Here is a 19,983-nt window from a genome sequence, read left to right as displayed (position 1 = left end):
GCGGCCCCGTAGCCTCTCCAGCCCCTTCAGGAGCGGCTGCAGCTTGGGCTGATCCTCCCTCGGGACGCCATACTTCCACTTCTCCGGACAGCTCTCTACGATCCGCCCGGTGTAGGGGGGAGTCCGCCGTCGTCGTTGCAAAGGTAGCACCAACTGGTGTACCAGCGGCGATTGGTTGATGCGAGCTGGGCCGGGATGTAAAGGTGCTGGCGGTCCTGGCGCACTTGGAGAGTGCAGCCGCCGGCCCTCACCGCCTTCCTCGTGCCCGACGTACCCGTCGGCTTGGTGGTATGCCCCGCCCAGAAGAGGTGGAGCCACAGCTCCCAATGGGGAGCAATCCCCAGATACCCCTCGCAGACGGCGACGAAGATGGCCGCCTGCGCGATGGAATTGGGGTTGAAGTTGTGGAGCTCCACGCCGTAGTAGTGCGGGAGCGCCCGTATGAACCGGTTCGCCGGAAGGCCGAGGCCGCGCTCGTGAAAAGACACGAAGCTCACGACGTAGCCGTCGCGGGGCCTCGGCTCCGGCTCGCCCGACGGAGCAATCCACTCCGGCCGGTTGGGGTCAGTGACCGGACGGAGAAGACCGTCGTCGACGAGCGACTGGAGCATCTCCACGGATACGTCGGACGGACCCCAAGGGTCCGCCTCGATGACAACAACGTTGCCGGCCATGAGTGCGGTGGAGAACTCGACTACGGCGGTGAGTCTCTCTCTCTCTCTGCCTCGCCCTCCTCCCTTCTTCCCGGTGCTCTCTACTCTAGCGATGGCTCAAGGGCGGCAAGGGCTAATGCAGGCAAGGTAAGGGGGGGAGGGGCGAGGCTCGTTGCGTATTTATGCAGGAAGAAGGTGAAACGGACGGGTGACGAAATCGGGGAAGTTTCCCTCAGATCCGACACAGTTAATCCAGATCCGATTTTACCGCCCACGTGCCCACATTTTCCTCATTAATCGTGTGAACAGTTATGTTCCACCCGCTGACACAACGTCACGTTCAACCGCTGCAGCGGCAGGCGCCGTTCCGCCTCCCCGAGAAATTCGCCTCAAAAGGCGCGCCTGCCGTTGTCAAGCCAATGGGGGAGATATCCCTCCACCCTATTCCTTTCAGACGAAGGAACTGGGCGCCGAACCCATTACGGTCCAGGGGTTCGAAGGCTGGGCCCCTGTGGGTTTCGACAGCCGCCCCAGGGCAACAGAGTCAGGGACGACTATGGGCGAGCCCATACGGGGCCGAGGCCCAAGCAAGCGAAACGCTTGGGACGTCCTAGGTCGTGTCCGAGACCGGCAGTGAGGTCTCCGAATGGGATCCCACCGTAGGGAGGTATTGAGCCACCGGGGCCCAGCGAACGGCCACGGCACCCACTAGAGAAGCCCTCTGGTACTTTTGGGGTGCGTCTCCGGACCGCTAGCCGACCCCTATCGAATGGGGCACGGGCCTCCACTCGGACTTACCTGATAACAGCTCACCGGAAGTGTCACCGCTCGCGCCCACCAAGGGTAGCCTGACACATTCCCCCCTCTTTCCGAGCGAAAAGGAAGCGCGAGGGTCGCATAAAAAGTCAGGGGAACCCTTGATCGCCCTCTCGCTCCGGGCAGAGGCTCGGGGGCTCTTCCTGCGAATCTTGCCGAGACCCAGCGACCCAGGCTCGCACTCGAGGGGGCTCGGCAAAACAACCCCTCCTTCCGAGCGAAAAGGACGCGCGAGGGTCGTACAAAAAGCCAGGGGAACTCCTGACGGCCCTCTCGCTCCGTGCAGAGGCTAGGGGGCTCTTCCTGCAGATATGCCGAGACCCCGTGACCCAGGCTCGTACCCAAGGGGGGCTCGGCAAACAAACCCTCACGCGCAGGGGCGTACAAAAAGCCAGGGGAACTCCTGATCGTCCTCTCGCTTCGTGCAGAGGCTCGGGGGCTCTTCCTGCAACTTTGCCGAGACCCAGCGACCCAGGCTCGCACTCGAGGGGGCTCGGCAAACAACCCCTCCGTCTGAACAAAAAGGATGTGCGAGGGTCGAATAAAAAAGTCAGGGGGACCCATGACCGCCCTCTCGCTCCGTGCGGAGGCTCGGGGGCTCCTCCTGCACCCAAGACAAAAACAAGCGACCCAAGCTCGCATTTGAAGACTCGGAAAAACGCGATAAAGGGCATCGAGCCCGTTACGGTCCAGGGGTTCGAAGGCTGGGCCCCCGAGGGTTTCGACAGCCGCCCCAGGGCAACAGAGTCAGGGACGACTATGGGCGAGCCCGCGCGTGGCCAAGGCCCGAGCAAACGATCGCTCGGGACGTCCTAAGTCGTGCCCGAGACCGGCAGGAAGGTCTTCGAATGGGATCCCACCGTAGGGAGGCACCGAGCCACCGGGGCCCAGCGAACGGCCCCGGCACCCACTAGAGAAGCCCTCCGGTACTTTTGGAGTGCGTCTCCGGACCGCTAGCCGACCCCTATCGAATGGGGCACGGGTCTCCACTCGGACTTACCCGATAACAGCTCACTGGAAGTGTCACCGCTCGCGCCCACCGAGGGTAGCCTGGCATATTCCACCCCTCCCGAGCGAAAAGGGAGTGCGAGGTCGCACAAAAAGTCAGGGGAACTCCTGATCGCCCTCTCGCTCCATGCAGAGGTTCGGGGGCTCTTCCTGTGATCTTGCCGAGACCCCGCGACCCGAACTCGCACTTGTGGGCTCGGCGAATACGATAAAATCCCCCGCTCAACGTGAGAAAAAGACCCTGGAGGAATGAATCCACTCCCCCAGGGCCTCGGGGGCTACACCCGGCGGGTGTGCTCGCGCGCACCCACCAAGGCCTCAAAGTACGAAACACTATCCCGTCAGAAGCTACCGCAAGTCAAGCCTTGTCAAAAACCTCAAGAAGAGCGCTCACGCTCTCCCTGAGGCTCGGGGGCTACTGTTGGGTACCATAAAACGGGGTACCCCGAGCGTATACCGAAAGAGTCACTTAAACCCCATAAAAAACAAAGCCAAAGGGCAAACTATTGGTTAACCCCTGGCTTTGTCCGAGCCCACCGGTTCTCCGCCTCGCTCGAGGCCTCGCACGAGAGGCCTCGACGGCTTGCCAAATCACCGCCTCGCTCGAGTCCTCGCACGGGGGGCCTCGACGGGGAACCAATTCTCCGTCTCGCCCGAGGCCCTGCGCGTAAAGCCTCGGACGAGATATCGATTCTCCGTACCGCTCGAGGCCGGCTCGGCAATAACCCGTCGCTTCTGCCTCGACCGGTCTCCCCGACAGAGCGTCGTGTCCCATTAATGCGCCAACCACTCCCGTGATATCAGCCGGGCAACGGCTCGACGCTGCAGATCGGTCGACAAGACGGGAAGCCGCATCAACGCCATACCGTCCAGGACAGGACAGGGTAGGGGTTACCGGCCACTGTGCTCTGGTGCTGTGCCCACGATCAGCGCCCGCACTACACTGTGCCACCTAACCTCTGCCCCAGGAACAACGCGGCGTGGGGAGTCAAGTCCGGGTCACTATAGCGTCGTAATCAGCGCACGGGACCAACCGCTCCCACCAAGCCTCGGCAATCCACTTCAGGGTCTCGGTAACCTAGGGATTCGCGCCCGCCGAGACCCCACGATGGCTCGGCCTCGGCACCCGCTGAGCCTCGATTTCTCTCGCAGTCAACACACAGTGACCGGCACGTCGACCGCCACGCCCCGCTTCGAGCTAACACTGGAGCTCCTACGACACACAGGATCGGATGTGACCGGCGCGTCGCCCTAGTATTTCAAGGACGGGACCGCTCCATCGACCATGCCGCCACAGTAACAGGCTACAGGGCTCGGACATGCCGCCTCCGTTCGCACGACGCCGTGTAGCTAGTGCATGTATCACCCTTGTCCCCCCTTCAACTATAAAAGGGAGGGACCAGGGCCGTTTCTAGGGGGGATCGAACGCTTACGATTAGGCCCACGCCCATGCGACGAACTCACGCATAAACGCACGGACGAACACACGAGCTTCCTCACTGCTTGAGATCAACATCTCAAGCAATCCACGTCGCTCCACGCAGAGACCTGGGACCAGCTCCCTCTCTCGCCCTGCTTGTAACCCCCTACTACGAGCATTTCGGTGCAAGGAATACAAGACCGATCTCTCAGACTAGACGTAGGGCACCCATCGCCCGAACCAGTATAAACCTTGTGTCTCTTTGCATCACCATCCGGAATTGAAAACACGCAGTACAAATTTACTAGTTGGTTGAGGGCTCGTCGGTCCAAAACACCGACACCTACAGGGCCTCATGCCAAGAATATACAATCGGTTGAAGAAGTTTGGCAAGAAATGGCTTATCGAACTCCCGTCAGTCATCTGGAGCCTGAGGAATACCCCGTGCCGAGCCACGGGATTTACACCGTTCTTCCTAGTCTATGGGGCCGAGGCCATCCTCCCCACTGACTTGGAGTACGGTTCCCCGAGGCTTCGGGCCTACAACGAGCAGAGCAACCGCACTACCCGTGAGGACGCCCTCGACCAGCTGGAGGAAGCCCGAGGCGTTGCGCTGCTACATTCGGCCAAATACCAGCAAGCTCTACGACGCTATCAAGCCCGGCGCATTCGAAGCCGAGACCTGAAGGTGGGCGACCTAGTGCTGAGGCTGAGGCAGAGCAACAAGGGCCGCCACAAGCTGACCCCGCCATGGGAAGGACCGTACATCGTCGCCCAAGTGCTGAAGCCCGGGACCTACAAGTTAGCCAACGAGAAGGGCGAAATCCTCACCAACGCTTGGAACATAGAACAACTACGTCGCTTTTATCCTTAAATTTTCAAGCATTGTATACATTGTTTCTCGGAATACAATTAAGAAGCGTTCTTTAGTTGTTCTAATTTTTCGAGAACCCCCCCGAGCCCATCACGGGTCTCGGCAGTACAATAACACCATAAGGGAGACTCGGCTCTGCCTCTGCAGAACTGAGCCTCCCTTCGGGGCTAGAAGGGGGGACTCCCCCCCTAAGTCCCACGCACCATTTTTTAGTCGTTTTTCGAAAAAATTCCTACGCCAAACTCTCTAGCATGCTCTGACAAATCGATGGTGAAAAAACCTAAGGACCGAAAGACTGTCTCAAGGCCAGAAGGCCGGCTGAGTCGCGAGACGGCCTACGCCTCCGGGCTACGGCACTCCCTCACCACCTTTTGCCCGAGGGGCAGATTAGGCTCCGAGAAAGTTTTTTGCAAGAGATTTGTTCAGAGACGAGACAGAGGGCAGAGGCCCGAAAATACAATAAAAAACGATTAAAGAAGCGTAGACACATGATTACTTTAAAAAGGCCTCGATGGCCACCAGCGTTATGGTAGGGTAACATAATCCCCAATCTAATTACACGGCCTCTTGGGCCCAGGTCAAGGCTCAGGGCCTCCAGCATCGGCGGACGGCGTAGGAGGGACAACCTCCTCTTCGAATAGCTTGGCCAGCGTCGTTCCTGGGCCCTCCGCCGCCTCCATCAGCTTTGCTACCTCCTTGTCGGCCTCCCCGTCATCATTAGGCAAGACGTAGCCATCGCTGATGGCCTTGAGGTCGACGCCGATGTAGTGCGAGGCGATGACGGCCAGGGCGCGCTTAACGCCCGTATGCAGCGCCCCTCGGAGTCGCTCGCGCACTTGGCCGCTCAACGCAATCAGATGGCTCCCGAGGGAGCTTCCTGACTGGACCCCCTCGACTTCCAGGGCCTTGCAGGCGGTACGGGCGGCACTCTTCAGCGCATCGTGCTCCCTGATCTCGGTCTCAAGCACCGCCTGCACTGCGACGGAGGCCTCGGCTGCCCGGGTGACCTCCTTCTCCAGCTCTGCGCCAAAAGAAACAGAATGGGGTTGAGTGCAAAGGAAAACAAGCCAAATAGGGGCGGAAGCCTACGGGACTCACCCTCGGCTTTCTCCTCCCAGCGTCGGGCCTCGATCCGGGAGGCCTCGGCTTTCTCCTTGCAGCGCTGGGCCTCGACCCGAGAAGCCTCGGCCTTCTCCTTTAGGCGCTGGACCTCGACCCGGGAAGTCTCGGTCGCCCTGGAAGCCTCTCCCTCCAACTCTGTATCACACCAAGGAGTTATGGGCCAAACACAAGAAAAACAAATAAAACAAGGGGAATAAGACTCACCCTCGGCATTTCCCCTCCAGAACACAGCCTCGGTCCGGGAAGCCTCAGCCGCCTTGAGGGCCTCATCCAAGGCACCTTTCGTCTGCTGGTGCGCACCCTGCTCCGTCCCCAGCTGTCCAGCAAGGGCCTTGACAGAGGCCGTGGCTTCTCCAGCCCGGGACCTGAAGGCGTCCCGATCACCGGCCACGCGGTTCAGCTCCTCCAACTCCTTGACCCGCGCCGCCAAGGGGACGACCTGCTCCTGAGCCGCCGCCGCAGCAGCCTTCATATTGGTACCGCGTAAGCGGAGGTCCTCCACCTCCGCGCTCCGCGCCGAAAGAAGCTCGTTGGCACGAGCGAGCAGGTCTTTCTGCCGCTGGAGCTGGTCCCAGACGTCCCTCTCCCGCCGGAGAAAGACTGACTTCCCAAGAGACCGGGTCTCGAGCTCCTAGGTAGCAGAACAGGGGTCATTCACTACAAGAAAACTCGGAAAAAGACGACACCACATGAGAAAAGAAGGCGCGAACCTGGGCGACCCCGGGCAGATCGTCGGCCACCACGGACAGCGCCGTCCGCAGTGACCGCTCCGCCAGCTGGCGGTATTGCTCGAAGGTGTCCCAGCGCCCGCCCTCGGCCGCGTCCTCGAGGGCGAACAGAGGCTCCCCCTCAGGGTCGTCCTGGCTCTGCCACAGGACACGCGGGTGATCCCACCCGCGGGGCTCGGGTCGTACCCGCACGAGGGCCGAGCTTCCCTCGCCGGGGTCGGAGCCGGCTGTTCCACGGTGCCGGCCACCTCGGCGTCGACCACCTCCTGCGCCCGGGAAGTATCGTCGGAGGAGATCGGATGGACCTCCGCCTCCCGGGCGCTCTTCCGCAACAGCGGCAGGCCTTGGACCAGGGGCGCCACCGAGGCCTCCGCCGCCTTCATCTCCACTTCCTGGGCCGACGGCTTCGCCGCGATCACGACGGCCTCGGTGGTCCCAGGGGCTCCGGCCCCCGCCGCTCCTGGGCACCCTGGCCTTCGTCGCCTCGGCCTCGGAGGCCCGGGGGGCCTCGACCTCGGCAACTGAGGGCGCCTCGGCCCCATCTGATTCACGAGCCTCGGCCTCGCAGGGCGGAGGCGCTCCCTCCCCCGTCTGTGTCGGGGTCGCCTCGGCAGCCCCTCCTTGGGCGACCGGCTCCTTCGGGTCGGCCCTCGCCGACGCCGCGCCACGTTGTATGGCGGCTTGCGCCTCCACCCAGTGGGCGGTGGAGCTGGGGCTCACCTTGAGCGCCTTAAGTGGCGCCAAGGTGGGCACCTCCGCAGGATGCTTCCGGCTGAAGACGAGATACTTACGGGGTCAGCATGAGACCGAAGAACGAACGGAAAATGTTGCAACTCTGTCGAAAATACGCTTACCTCGAGCGGGCCTGCAACCGCTTCGGCACGGCGACCCTCCTCTGCGAAGGCGGTGGCGGCGGCAGAGGCACGGCCTCTGTATCCGCCGGCGCCGGCCGGTCCTCGACGGACCCCGGCGCCCCCTCGTTCCTCTGTGGGGGCAGTTGCGTCGCCCCCGCCGCCACCTGCTCCACCGCTGTCGTTGAGCCCACCGGGCTGACGGCGCGCTTTCCCAACGCCCGCGCGTCGGGCGTGTCAGCCTCGGCCCCGGGGCGGGCGATCGCCGGCCCCGAGGCGTCTCCTCCTCCTGGGAGCGCCGGACTGCTTGCCGACGCCCTAGGCACCGTCTCCCCGACGTCAGGAAGATGGTCCAGGGGACCCCGCCCCATCTCGCCCTCGTCATCCCCATCCGAAGCGTCCGTCGACAGTGACGGCGACGGGGACGCCTCCAACGGGAGACCGTCCTGCCTTTGTTGTCGGCGGCGCTTCTCCAGTCCCTCACGCGCGAGGATTTTCCTCGTACGCTTTGCCTCCTTGGCGTCTTTCCGCCTCTTCTGCGCCTCGGTGTGCGCCCGGTTCACTGCCCGCCGCGCTGCGTCCTCGGGAACGGGCGGCGGGGAGGCTCGCACGTCCCTCATGCCCTGTAGGAACGGCGAACGCAAATAAAGGACCGGAAAACAGTAAGAAACGAGGAGGCCTCGGGGGCCGCAGCAGCGCGTGACTTACCAAAGAAAAGTACCCCCGCGATGGGCGCATCGCGATAGGGGCCAGACCACCGCTCCTCAGCTTCCCATCCACCGTCTCCCTCATCCGACGTAGAATCTCCTCGTCGGAGAGGGCGGAGGCGGACATCCGGATGCCTTCGATCGGCTCATCCGGTCTCACATCTTGAACAGGCACCGCCGCCGAGCCATCAACGGCAGCACCCTCCGACGGTGGAAGGCCGCCACGACCACAGCCGCCGTGAGGCCACAGCCGCGCAACCTCTCCAGTCCATCCAGGAGCGGCTGCAGCTTGGGTTGATCCTCCTTCGGGACGCCATACCTCCACTTCTCCGGACAGCTCTCCACGATCGGCCCGGTGTAAGGGGGAAGCCCGCCGTCGTCGTTGCGGAGGTAGAACCAGCTGGTATACCAGCGGCGATTGGTCGAGGCGAGCTGGGCCGGGATGTAAAGGTGCTGTCGATCCTGGCGCACTTGGAGAGTGCAGCCGCCGGCCCTCACCGCCCTCCTCGCGCCCGTCGTGCCTGTCGGCTTGGTGGTATGCACCGCCCGAAAGAGGTGGAGCCATAACTCCCAATGGGGAGCAATCCCCAGGTAACCCTCGCAGACGGCGACGAAGATGGCCGCCTGCGCGATGGAGTTGGGGTTGAAGTTGTGGAGCTCCACGCCGTAGTAGTGTGGGAGCGCCCGCATGAATCGATCCGCCGGCAAGCCGAGGCCGCGCTCGTGAAAGGACACGAAGCTCACGACGTAGCCGTCGCGTGGCCTCGGCTCCGGCTCGCCCGACTGAGCGATCCACTCCGGCCTGTTGGGGTCGGTAACCGGGCGAAGAAGTCCGCCGTCGACGAGCGACTGAAGCGTCTCCACGGTGACGTCGGACTGACCCCAAGAGTCCGCCTCGACGACAACGGCACCGGCCATGGGTGCGACGGAGAATAGGACTACGACGGTGAGCCTCTCTCGCTCTCTCTACCTCGCCTCTCTCTCCTTCTCCCCGGCGCTCTCTGTTCTAGCAACGGCGCAAGGGCGGCAAAGGCGAATGCAGGCAAGGTAAGGAGGAGAGGGGCGAGGCTCGTTGCGTATTTATGCAGGAAGGAGGTGAAACGGGCGGGCGACGAAATCGGGAAAGTTTCCCCCAGATCCGGCACAGTTAATCCAGATCCAATTTTACCGCCCACGTACCCACCTTTCCCTCATTATTCGCGTGAACAGTTATGTTCTATCCGCTGACACGACGTCGCGTCCGACCGCTGTAGTGGCAGGCGTCGTTCCGCCTCCCCGAGAAAATCGCCTCAAAAGGCGCGCCTGCTGTTGTCGAACCGATGGGGGGAGGGAATATCCCCCACCCGATTCCTTTCAGACAAAGGAACCGGACGCCGAGGCCGCTACGGTCCAGGGGTTCGAAGGCTGGGCCCCCGAGGGTTTCGACAGCCGCCCCAGGGCAACAGAGTCAGGGACGACTACGGGCGAGCCCATACGGGGCCGAGACCCAAGCAAGCGAAACGCTTGGGACGCCCTAAGTCGTGTCCGAGACCGGCAGGGAGGTCTCCGAATGGGATCCCACTGTAGGGAGGCACCGAGCCACCGGGGCCCAGCGAACGGCCCCGGCACCCACTAGAGAAACCCTCTGGTACTCTTGGAGTGCGTCTCTGGACCGCTAGCCGACCCCTAGCGAACGGGGCACGGGCCTCCACTCGGACTTACCCGATAACAGCTCACCGGAAGTGCCATCGCTCGCGCCCATCGAGGGTAGCCTGGCATATTCCACCCCTCCTTCCGAACGAAAAGGAAGTGCGAGGGTCGTACAAAAAGCCAGGGGAACCCCTGACGGCCCTCTCGCTCCGTGCAGAGGCTAAGGGGCTCTTCCTGCAATCTTGCCGAGACCCAACGACTCAGGCTCGCACTCGAGGGGGCTCGGCAAACAACCCCTCCTTCCGAACGAAAAGGTTGCGCGAGGGTCGTACAAAAAGCCAGGGGAACCCTTGACGGCCCTCTCGCTCCGTGCAGAGGCTAAGGGGCTCTTCCTGCAAATATGCCAAGACCCCGCGACCCAGGCTCGCACCCGAGGGGGGCTCGGCAAACAAACCCTCATGCGCGAGGGGCGCACAAAAGCCAGGGGAACTCCTGATCGTCCTCGCGCTCCGTGCAGAGGCTCGGGGGCTCTTCCTGCAACTTTGCCGAGACCCAGTGACCCAGGCTCGCACTCGAGGGGGCTCGGCAAACAACCCCTCTGTCCGAACGAAAAGGATGTGCGAGGGTCGCACAAAAAGCCAGGGGAACTCCTGACCGCCCTCTCGCTCCGTGCGGAGACTCGAGGGCTCTTCCTGCACCTAAGACGAAGACAAGCAACCCAAGCTCGCACTCGAAGACTCGGAAAAACACGATAAAGGGCATCGAGCCCGTTACGGTCCAGGGGTTCGAAGGCTGGGCCCCCGAGGGTTTCGACAGCCGCCCCAGGGCAGCAGAGTCAGGGACGACTAGGGGCGAGCCCGCGCATGGCCGAGGCTCGAGCAAACGATCGCTCGGGACGCCCTAAGTCGTGTCCGAGACCGGCAGGAAGGTCTCCGAATGGGATCCCACCGTAGTGAGGCACCGAGCCACCGGGGCCCATCGAACGGCCCCGGCACCCACTAGAGAAACCCTCTGGTACTCTTGGAGTGCGTCTCTGGACCGCCAGCCGACCCCTAGCGAACGGGGCTCGGGCCTCCACTCGGACTTACCCGATAACAACTCTCTGGGGGTGTCACTGCTCGCGCCCACCGAGGGTAGCATGGCACCCTCCACCCCTCCTTCCGAACGAAAAGGATGCGTGAGGGCCACACAAAAAGCCAGGGGAACCTCTGACGGCCCTCTCGCTCCGAGCAGAGGCTAGGGGGCTCTTCCTACAACCTTGCTGAGGCTCAGCGACCCGAACTAGCTCTCATGGGCCCGGCAAACGCAATAAAACCCCTCTCACAACGCAAGAAAAGTCCCTGGAGGAATAAATTCACTCCTCTAGGGCCTCGGGGGCTACACCCGGCGTGCGCGCTCGCGCGCACCCAACGAGGCCTCGAGTACGAAACACCATCCCGCCAGGAGCTGCTGCAAGCCGAGCCTCGTCAAAACCTCAAAGAGAGCGCTCACACTCTCCCTGACGCTCGGGGGCTACTGTCGGGTACCACGAAAAGGGGTCCCCTAAGCAACAATCGAAAAAATCGCTTAGTCTCCGTCAAAGTCAAAGCCAAGGGACAACTATTGGCCAAACCCCCGGCCGTGTCCGAAGCAACCTACTCTCTGTCTCGCCATAGGCCTCGCACGAGAGGCCTCGGACGGCCTCTACCAATTTTCCGTCTCGCTCGAGGCCTCGCGCGAAAGGCCTCGTCCGAGGAACCAATTCTTCGTCTCGCCCGAGGCCCCGCGCGTACAGCCTCGGACGAGACGCCGATTCTCCGCCTCGCTCAAGGCCGGCTCGGCAAAACAACCCCGTCGCCTCCGCCTCGACCAACTTCTCGGACAAGACGTCGCGTCCGACCGGCGCGTTCGACCGCTCCCGCGATATCAGCCGAACGATGGCTCGACACAGCGGCGTGGCCGACTGGACGCCAGTCACATCGAAGCCATGCCGCCCGGGATAGGACAGGACAGGGGTTACCAACCACTGTGCTCGGTACTGTGCCCACGACCGGCGCCTGTACTGTGCTGTGCTACCTAACCCCTGCTCCAGAAACAACGCGGCGTGCGGAGTCAAGTCCAGGTTACTATAGCCTCGAAGTCAGTGTATAGAACCAACTGCTCCCTCCACGCCTCGACAGTCTACTTCAGGGTCTCAGCAACCTCGGGATTCGCGCCTGTCGAGCCCCCCTACGACGGCTCGGCCTCGGCACCAACTGGGCCTCGGCTCTTCACATAGTCAACGCACAGCAACCAGCACGTCGCTCGCCAGGCCCTGCGTCCAGCCATCACTGGAGCTCCCACGTCGCACAAAGTTCGGATGTGACCGGCGCGTTGCTCCAGCACTTCAAGGGCAGGACCACTCCATCAACCATACCGCCATAGTAATAGGCTACAGGGCTCGGACATGCCGCCTCTGTTCGCACACATGTATCACCCCTGTCTCCCCTTTAACTATAAAAGGGAGGAATTTGGGCCGTTTCAGGAGAGAGGGGGAGGGATTCGCGAGGTAGACGAACATACACTCGACATTCTGTAACACGCACGCTTCCTCGCCGCCTGAGATCAACATCTCAAGCAATCCACGCCGCTCCACGCAGAGACTAGGGACTAGCTCCCTCTCTCACCTTGCTTGTAACCCCCTACTACGAGCATTTCGGTGCAAGGAATACAAGATCGATCTCTCTAACTGGACGTAGGGAACCCATTGCCCGAACCAGTATAAACCTTGTGTCTCTTTGCGTCACCATCCGGGATTAGGGGCACGCAGCACATTTTTACTAGTTGGTTAAGGGTCCGCCGGTCCAAAACACCGACAAGTAGTAAGCAAAGTACCATCATCTATTTTCACCGCTGAAAGAACTGACAGCACAAGAATCTTACTTGATTTCTATAGTAAACAAGTTTTTCTATACAATATACAAATGAGTGCATGCTGTAGAGTTCATCATTTTCCTTTACATGAACTTAATTTACACCAATATGTTTGTTATTTAACTTTGTTCCTTAAAAGATATTATTCTAGAATTTCATATAGATACATTCCTTAGCAAAGAGGTGCGCTGGTTAAACTGTAGAATAGCATTTGTATTGGTCCCTAAGTTTCAGTTTCATAGAATTTCCATTTAAATGTAATTCAAACATTATGTTTTATTAAAATGTAAAATATCAGTTGGCTTACTACACTGTTGATATACTACTACATTTTTGCACTGTTCTAAAAATTCACAAAGCCATTTCATGCCTTTTAATTGCACTGCAATGTGCTATTTACCAGGCAAGGCTGCTTGTCGGGAGGAGATTGAGCTACAGAGTAAACACTGATAATGCATCGAGCAACCTAGTTGAGGAGGAGCAATACGTCACACTTGTTCGTAAGTCACTGGATCATCATGGTGACAGAGCAACCATGCTTCTAAACTGGAAATTACTTGCTGTGGAGTTCTTACCTGAAGAGGACGCAGTTTTTGTTCTTCTCCTATGCATGGTGATTGCACGGACCATGACAGAGATCAGGAGAGAAGATGTGGCTGGGCTTTTAGTGCGACGGAGAATAAGTGAAGCAAGGGCAGGGCAGAGAGACTGGGGTTCAGTGATGCTTCCTGGCTCGCTTTCGTCAGATCCTCGTTTGCAGCCTTGGTACCGGAACGCAGCGCAGGTTTTGAGTTCTGTGGAGACAGGACCAATGCTCGCTAAGTACTCACCTGCTGATGGAAAGGACATGTTGTACAGGCAAGCTCTTATACCCTGAAGTCCTGATAGAGATTATTACCATCAGGACTTGCCTGATAGATAAAAAAAAAACGCACCCGGTATTGCAGGGAAATTATTTCATTTTCTCAATGCTATGACATAGGATCTTTGTACAGGACAAATTTTGTGTTTGAGCTGTTGTTTCACTAATGATGATGGGTCTTTGATACGAATCCAGTGATTGTTGTCATATATGGTTTGTACTGAGAATTTTCACATTTCATTTTAAAATGGTTTGATTCCTGTAGTTTGACAATGAAATAAAAGAAGAGCTTCTGTCCATTTGAACAAACTGATTATAGAGGACAAAGGATTCAAAATTTGATATCCAAAAAGGAGTCTGAATGTTCATCTCGTACATATTTCTTCAGAAAAAAAAAGAATCGCACAATTTTATAACAGAAACTACATCCCTCTATGGATGGTTCTTGTCAATCCAAGCTCGTAAACCATATAAAAAACCCTCAAATGTTCCAGAAATGTGCTACTTACAAGTGCCATTAAGTCTACAGCTGAGGCTTCATTATTAAAGCGGCTGCCGATTACAAACCTTGTTGTATGAGCTGCTGATTACGAACCTTGTTCTTGTATGCATTAGCAGCAGGACCATAAGAATGTAACATTAAACATCAAAATCCTTCGATGTGTGATTGTGATTTATGCGCTGGGCTGTCACTGCCGCTCCAGCCAGCTTTGATTGCCTCTATTGCTTTTTGTATCTCCAGAGTCATTGCACTGTCTACGCTCCCAGAGGATATCTTCTTGTGCGCCTTCTGCAAGTGGAGCTTCAGTGAGCTGCTGCTGAGACCAGCATTCTTGCCACAGATGGGACACACCTTCATTGCTGGCCTCTTGTGTTGCCATTCCATGGAGATTTTCCCGTGCAGTTTCTTGTCAAGATCCAGCAAGACCTTAGCAAACCCATCATTGGGATGCGCACGTCGGTGGACCTTCTTCAGCATGTTCCATGCTTCCAGGAGAGTACAATTTCTTAAGAAAAAAAGGGAAAATTATGCGATGATGACCAAGTCCAGGACAATAAATAAAGGAAAGATGCAATCTTTCTATCCTTACAGATGTCATTTCTGGATTGATAGACCATAAGGTCACATAAAAAAAAGGTAAATCTGGTAATAAGTTGTTTCAGTCATGGCAAGTTATTGATTTTAATGATGACATAGTAATTACTGTGCAGTCTTACTTCCTCAGCATCAGGTAGGCAAGAACAACAGTCGCACTACGACTTTTTCCCTCAAAGCAATGCACAAGTACTTTGCCACGCAAGTGGTCCACGTAATCGATGAAATCAGAACCATCTTGAAAGAGATCACCAATGTCTGCATTGTCATCATCCTTTATCTATATAAAGAAGCAATTAAGCATTGAAAGATATCTAAACTGGGTCTTCTGGCTTATGCTAAAGGAAAATAATTTTCCATCCATGGAGATATTAGAACTCACCGAGAAATTCCTATACTCAAAAAGGTCAGGCTTCTGTGATTCTGACTGTCCAATTTCATTTGCACACAAGCACAATATATGGGTGATGCCAAGGTGCTTAAGTGTGTGTGTTGACCGAGCAGCTAGAGCACCACCAATATACAGGTAATCTGTGATCTGTGATGGACGCTCAGTGCTTGCAGCATCAGAGATCAAAGATATCCTCTCGAGAATGTGCTCAAGTCGAACCTAACAACAAAATTGCTTGATAGGTTCCATTAATGAGTATACAAGTAGTTAGTACAGAGGGTACACTTAGATTTACCTTCAATTCGTAAGCATCAACAGCAGTGCTATTATCAGTGCCTTCAAAAAAGCCTGTGTGAAAATTGTTATCTTGACACAACTTTACTACTTCAGTCCTCAGCGTGTCATTCCATTGTTCTATCTCTTTGCTTAATTCACTGTCTACCTGTAAAAGTTTGCTGAATGACTAATAGAATCGCGTGATAAACTTGACTGACTTATGCAAAACACCATAGCAGACTAGTAGTCAAATTAACTAAATAGTCGTCTGACCATATGTACCTGAAACAAAACTTTGGTTAGTATGCAAGTTGCATGCTGAAATCATGAAGCCCTTTAGCTATTTGGTCTCCTACAACTAAATTCTGTTTTGTGCTATATTCAGGAAAAAATAGTGGAACAATCTATAAGAGTGAAAAAAAAAACAGCTAGATGTCAACTAGGCACCTACGTCATACATTTTATAATAGACAAATTATCCATCCACACTTCAAAGGTCTTAACCTTGGCATACTTGTTAAAATCTCGCAGCTTCATTGTCAACCGAAGACCACGGGAGGCATCACCATTTCCTTTGAAATGTTTGCTGATAAAGCTCTCTCGACACGAAGGAGATGATAGGTCTAGATTGTCACGGGATAAGGTTCGGGAAGGCTTACGCAGATTCCTTGGAACATCAGTATCATTTGAATCTGCTTGTGATTCCACTGAACACAATGGTGAATCAGAAGTACCAGCATCCTCCCTAGCATATTCATTGGAGCATTTATACATAAGATTGAAGAAAATTTTCAATAGACCATCCAGTTTCTGGTAGAGTGTGATGAGGAAAATGTGAAATCGCTGAAGGTCTCTCAGAGCACTACGAAAACCTCCTCGGAATGAATGCACTGTTGCTACCATATCACTCTCTGAGAGAGGAGAATTATAGCTATAATCAGACAATACATCAAATTCTTCATGTCCTGGGATGCCAAGTTTTCCGAAGGACACCTCAAACAGAAGTTTGGAAGAATAGTCGAGGTTGTTCAGTGTTAATTCCACTAGTTTGGGGTAGCTCTCCTGATCTTTTGCCCGCTTACTGGCAGGTGGCCTGCGTGGTACACCTGAATCAATGGCTACAATATTAAAGCTAGAAAACTCATGTCCACTAGAAGCATAAGAGTCCTCCAATATGAGGTCACAGACATCTGAGCCGATACTGCCACTAATTGAAACAGCTCTTCTCTGCTTCTGTTTCTGAGGGCTTCTGATGATCTCTGGCTTGTATCGAATGATAGCAGAATCATAAACATCATCTAGCGAGTCAAGGTTTGCATAAGCTTCCCTGTTGGCGACAAGTAGATTTGCATAATTTCCACGCCAGCCAAGGGGACGGCATCGCAGTCTATCCTCATTCCTCAATACGAGGTCCAGGATTAAGACCCTACCTAATGCTTCAGCAGTTTTTTCAGCAGCTTGCCGTGACTCAAATGGCATTACATTCTCTAGCAGAGGGGAGCCGTGTACATAACTGCAAAACAGCAAGACATTTGTTTTTTGTTATAATTAATAAGCACTATTTTGATAAGTACATTACTGGTAAGTGGTGTTTATATATACTTCATCAGAAATAGGCAACGGCTAAATTCAAGGGCTTCTAGCATCTCGGCGCAAATCATCTCCTCAAGTTCATCACCAGCAGCTATTGATGCATGTCGAGCATTTTCAACTGCATCCTTGATTTGTTGCCATTCAGACGAGGAGCTATGAATGACTCTTCCCTATATGGGTCAATAGAGTTGTCAGTGCAACATTTTAGTTAGCGTGAGTGCCTGCTAGCATAGTGGATTCTTACTTGAGGAGTTCTCACTCCAAGCCATTTAGCGAGTTCGTACCCAAAGCGTTCGGACTGTGTGGCCATCCTTGAAGGTGCTATTTTAATGACTGCAGCTGTTTCCTTGGATGGAAGGTCAACATGTTCAATAGCTTTGAATAAAGCAATAAAAACAACGCCCCCCGAATTTACTGTCACCTAAGCAAAATAGTACAGTCATTAGAAGGACCTAGAGACATGGTTTGTAAAATTAATTCTAATATACATATTCATATAAGATAGCCTACACCTTTAATACCAATATTTCTCCAACTATAAAAAAGTAATTTGCAAAAACATGGATGGAACAAATGAAAACCTCAAAACTTCTGCTAACGTCATCCTCAGATGGATCAGTACTTGTAGCCGTATGTTTTGTATGGTGCAGTGAGGTGAGAGAGCTCCAACTGAAGTTACTTGACTCAATATCCATCATGGAAACCCTCCCAAGCCTCTCCCAAAGGATTCCTTCTGGCACTTGGTCACAAGGGTCAGGGTCAATGACATTGCTATCAGGATCTGCAAGTTCTAGTACTTCTGAACTGCAATATAGTAAGAGCAACATTAATACTATCAGTTATTGAAACAAAAAGTATGATCTGCCCTGACAAACCCGTCCCCATCCTATGAAGAAACAAATTATACTCATGGTACAAATCATTTGGATACAAATGTGTATTTTCAATTTACTATCGAACAGTAAGTATCAGTTTCGGGCTTTGGGATGAAAAGAAGTTAAGATGTTCACACTGTACAAAGTTCACGATGCTTGATTAAATATATGAACGTAAGCAGTTTCAGCATACCAACAACAGGTGCTGGCACCGCTCATAAATCAAACATTGAAATTTTGATGAAATTCAGGCACGTGAAAGATTGTCAAAAAGTAATAAAAAACTTAATAGTTGTACAAGTCATAAAAATTCATCGTCTGACTTAATGCATCAGAACTTCAGAAGAGGAATTATGCAAAAAGAAATTTATCAGATCCACATCCAAATGCGTGGCTGAGCATGGAAAGAAGGAGCTGTTCTTTCGCCACCAGGTGGATCACAGGAATTGAAGAGCGAGACGAAGTGGCGGTACCTGGCTGATGAGCGGAGACCCAGACGCCCGCACGAGGCGGCCTTCCCATTGCGTTTCCTCACCAATGCCACCCACTCCTCGAACCCACCCTGCAGGAATTCATCGAGATCAAGAAAGTGTTGCCCTTCTACTTCCAAGAAAAGGGGACGGGAACCAAATCAAATCAACTTTTTTTTTAAATCGCGATGAGCTTACGAAGGAGGAAGAGCGGGAGAATGATCCGGATTCCGTGGTCCCCTCTTCCATTGCAACTCAAGGGAGATCCCACCGAATGTGCGATTGAAGGTTGGATTGATCCAGGTTTCTTGAAGAAACCGCTTGAGGAAATGTTGTGGAATTTGGTTTGGTTGCGGATCGGAGAAGTCTGCGGGCGAAGGGAAAGGTGGTGCCTTTTGGCCAACTGCTACAAGGGAAGGAGACAGGACAGGAGAGAGGAAACAGTAGCGCATGCATGGTGCGGACGTGGCCAGCATTTCTCATAGAATCGTTTTTGGTATAAAGAAGTGCTCTGTTTGGGGATGATTTGATACTTAACGCATCCTCTTATATATATATCTGTCTACTAGGTATACTCAATATATATTTAATATTAACTAGCAAATATGCTTGTACATTGCAATAGACCATACATCTTATTGTGTGATTACTTGGACGATTTGCGGGTCAAATATCTATTCAACGCTCGTGTTATCATTTACTTCGATGGACTTGTGGTGTTCTATTTCGTATGAGCATGGATAGTAAGTTCGGATCACTTAGTGATAAGGAGAGGGCATGCATGCATTGTGGAAAGTAAAAAAAACGGTTAGAAGAATTCCTTCTCTTTAATATTCCCTTTATTTCAAACTATAAGATATTTTGGCTTTTCTGCATACATAGCTTTTGCTATGCACTTAGATATATACTATATCTGTATTCATTATAAAAGCAATGTATTTTGAAAAGCCAAAATGGTTTATAATTTGGAATGAAGGAAGTAGTAAGTAGGTATAATATTTTCTTTTGTAAGATGCCGTTTTTCCATTGTCTTTGGTAATATGTTTTGAGAATTTCTATTTAATAGCTTGCTACATATGGATGTTGTTTTCAATTAATTTTGGATGGATGAGATCGTTTTTTATTCGTGCAAACAAATGATATCTTTGGCTATTTAATTTTTACGTGGGCATGTAAGTTATGCATATGATTGTTTATGTTTATGTCGTGATTCAAAAGAAATATGAAAGCACATATCTTACTTTATACTGACATACATGGTTTGTATTTATACGTATATAGCTAGGAGCCTAGGATTGGAGGACATGCTAGAAGACATAAAAAAGAAAAAAAGAAACTCTATGGGTTCTTGCCACGGATTACGTACCATACCCTCTTTAGCCGTAGGTGCCGGACAGCGTTTGGATCGACGAGCACGATTGGGAAACTGAGAACTGAGAGTCTGTGACCGTGAAGTTGGATGAAAAAATACATGTGGCAGAAACTTTGACTCTTTCGTATCAGGATATATAGGTATAGATAAAACTATAAGAAAGAAAAAAAATTCATCAGTCCTTCAATCTTGCACATCGTTCCTCACTCCTAGCCCACTTGATCTGTCACTCTCCTATGTCCATGTCTCCCTCACTCTAGCCTTGCACTCCAACTACCATAGGGCCCGTTTGGTATAGATTCACGGGGCCCTATATCTTCACTGTTTCGTTGTACTGTTTATTGAATC

The 19,983-nt window shown here is 54.1% G+C and overlaps 2 protein-coding genes across 3 annotated transcripts in view; one reads left to right on the top strand and one right to left on the bottom strand.

Moving 5' to 3' along the window:
- The window catches only part of LOC136449959 (uncharacterized), a 36,627-nt gene extending 22,860 nt beyond the window's left edge, over positions 1-13,767 (top strand). For both annotated transcript variants that reach the window (XM_066450195.1, XM_066450194.1), the window contains exon 7: positions 13,104-13,767. In XM_066450195.1, coding sequence (XP_066306292.1) covers positions 13,104-13,577 — 474 coding nt within the window. In that variant the 3' untranslated portion in view covers positions 13,578-13,767. The remainder of the gene's footprint in view (positions 1-13,103) is intronic.
- A 136-nt stretch (positions 13,768-13,903) lies between these two features.
- On the bottom strand, positions 13,904-18,697 carry LOC136449958 (dual specificity protein phosphatase PHS1-like). The gene is made up of 10 exons (XM_066450193.1): positions 18,462-18,697; positions 18,267-18,355; positions 17,500-17,722; positions 17,163-17,339; positions 16,928-17,088; positions 15,830-16,838; positions 15,345-15,491; positions 15,041-15,268; positions 14,781-14,938; positions 13,904-14,569 (listed from the first exon to the last, which is right to left on the bottom strand). Exons 1-10 carry the CDS (start codon positions 18,510-18,512, stop codon positions 14,209-14,211), a joined length of 2,604 nt encoding a protein of 867 aa, XP_066306290.1. The 5' UTR covers positions 18,513-18,697; the 3' UTR covers positions 13,904-14,208.
- Positions 18,698-19,983: the final 1,286 nt, after the last annotated feature.

This window comes from Miscanthus floridulus, chromosome 5 (genome assembly GCF_019320115.1).
Source record: "Miscanthus floridulus cultivar M001 chromosome 5, ASM1932011v1, whole genome shotgun sequence".
Lineage (NCBI taxonomy): Eukaryota > Viridiplantae > Streptophyta > Magnoliopsida > Poales > Poaceae > Miscanthus > Miscanthus floridulus.
Note: the sequence above shows the minus strand (reverse complement) of the source record. Positions and strands in the feature narration are given on the sequence as shown.

Bases quoted from the DNA above. Each gene is read 5' to 3' on its own strand.
- LOC136449958 (XM_066450193.1), bottom strand. From the start codon at position 18,512: ATGGAAGAGGGGACCACGGAATCCGGATCATTCTCCCGCTCTTCCTCC. The intron at 15,492-15,829 runs GTTAAGACCTTT...AAACTTTTACAG, and splicing joins ATTTTAACAAGTATGCCAAG to GTAGACAGTGAATTAAGCAA. The intron at 14,570-14,780 runs GTAAGACTGCAC...TTTTTTCTTAAG, and splicing joins GCCTACCTGATGCTGAGGAA to AAATTGTACTCTCCTGGAAG.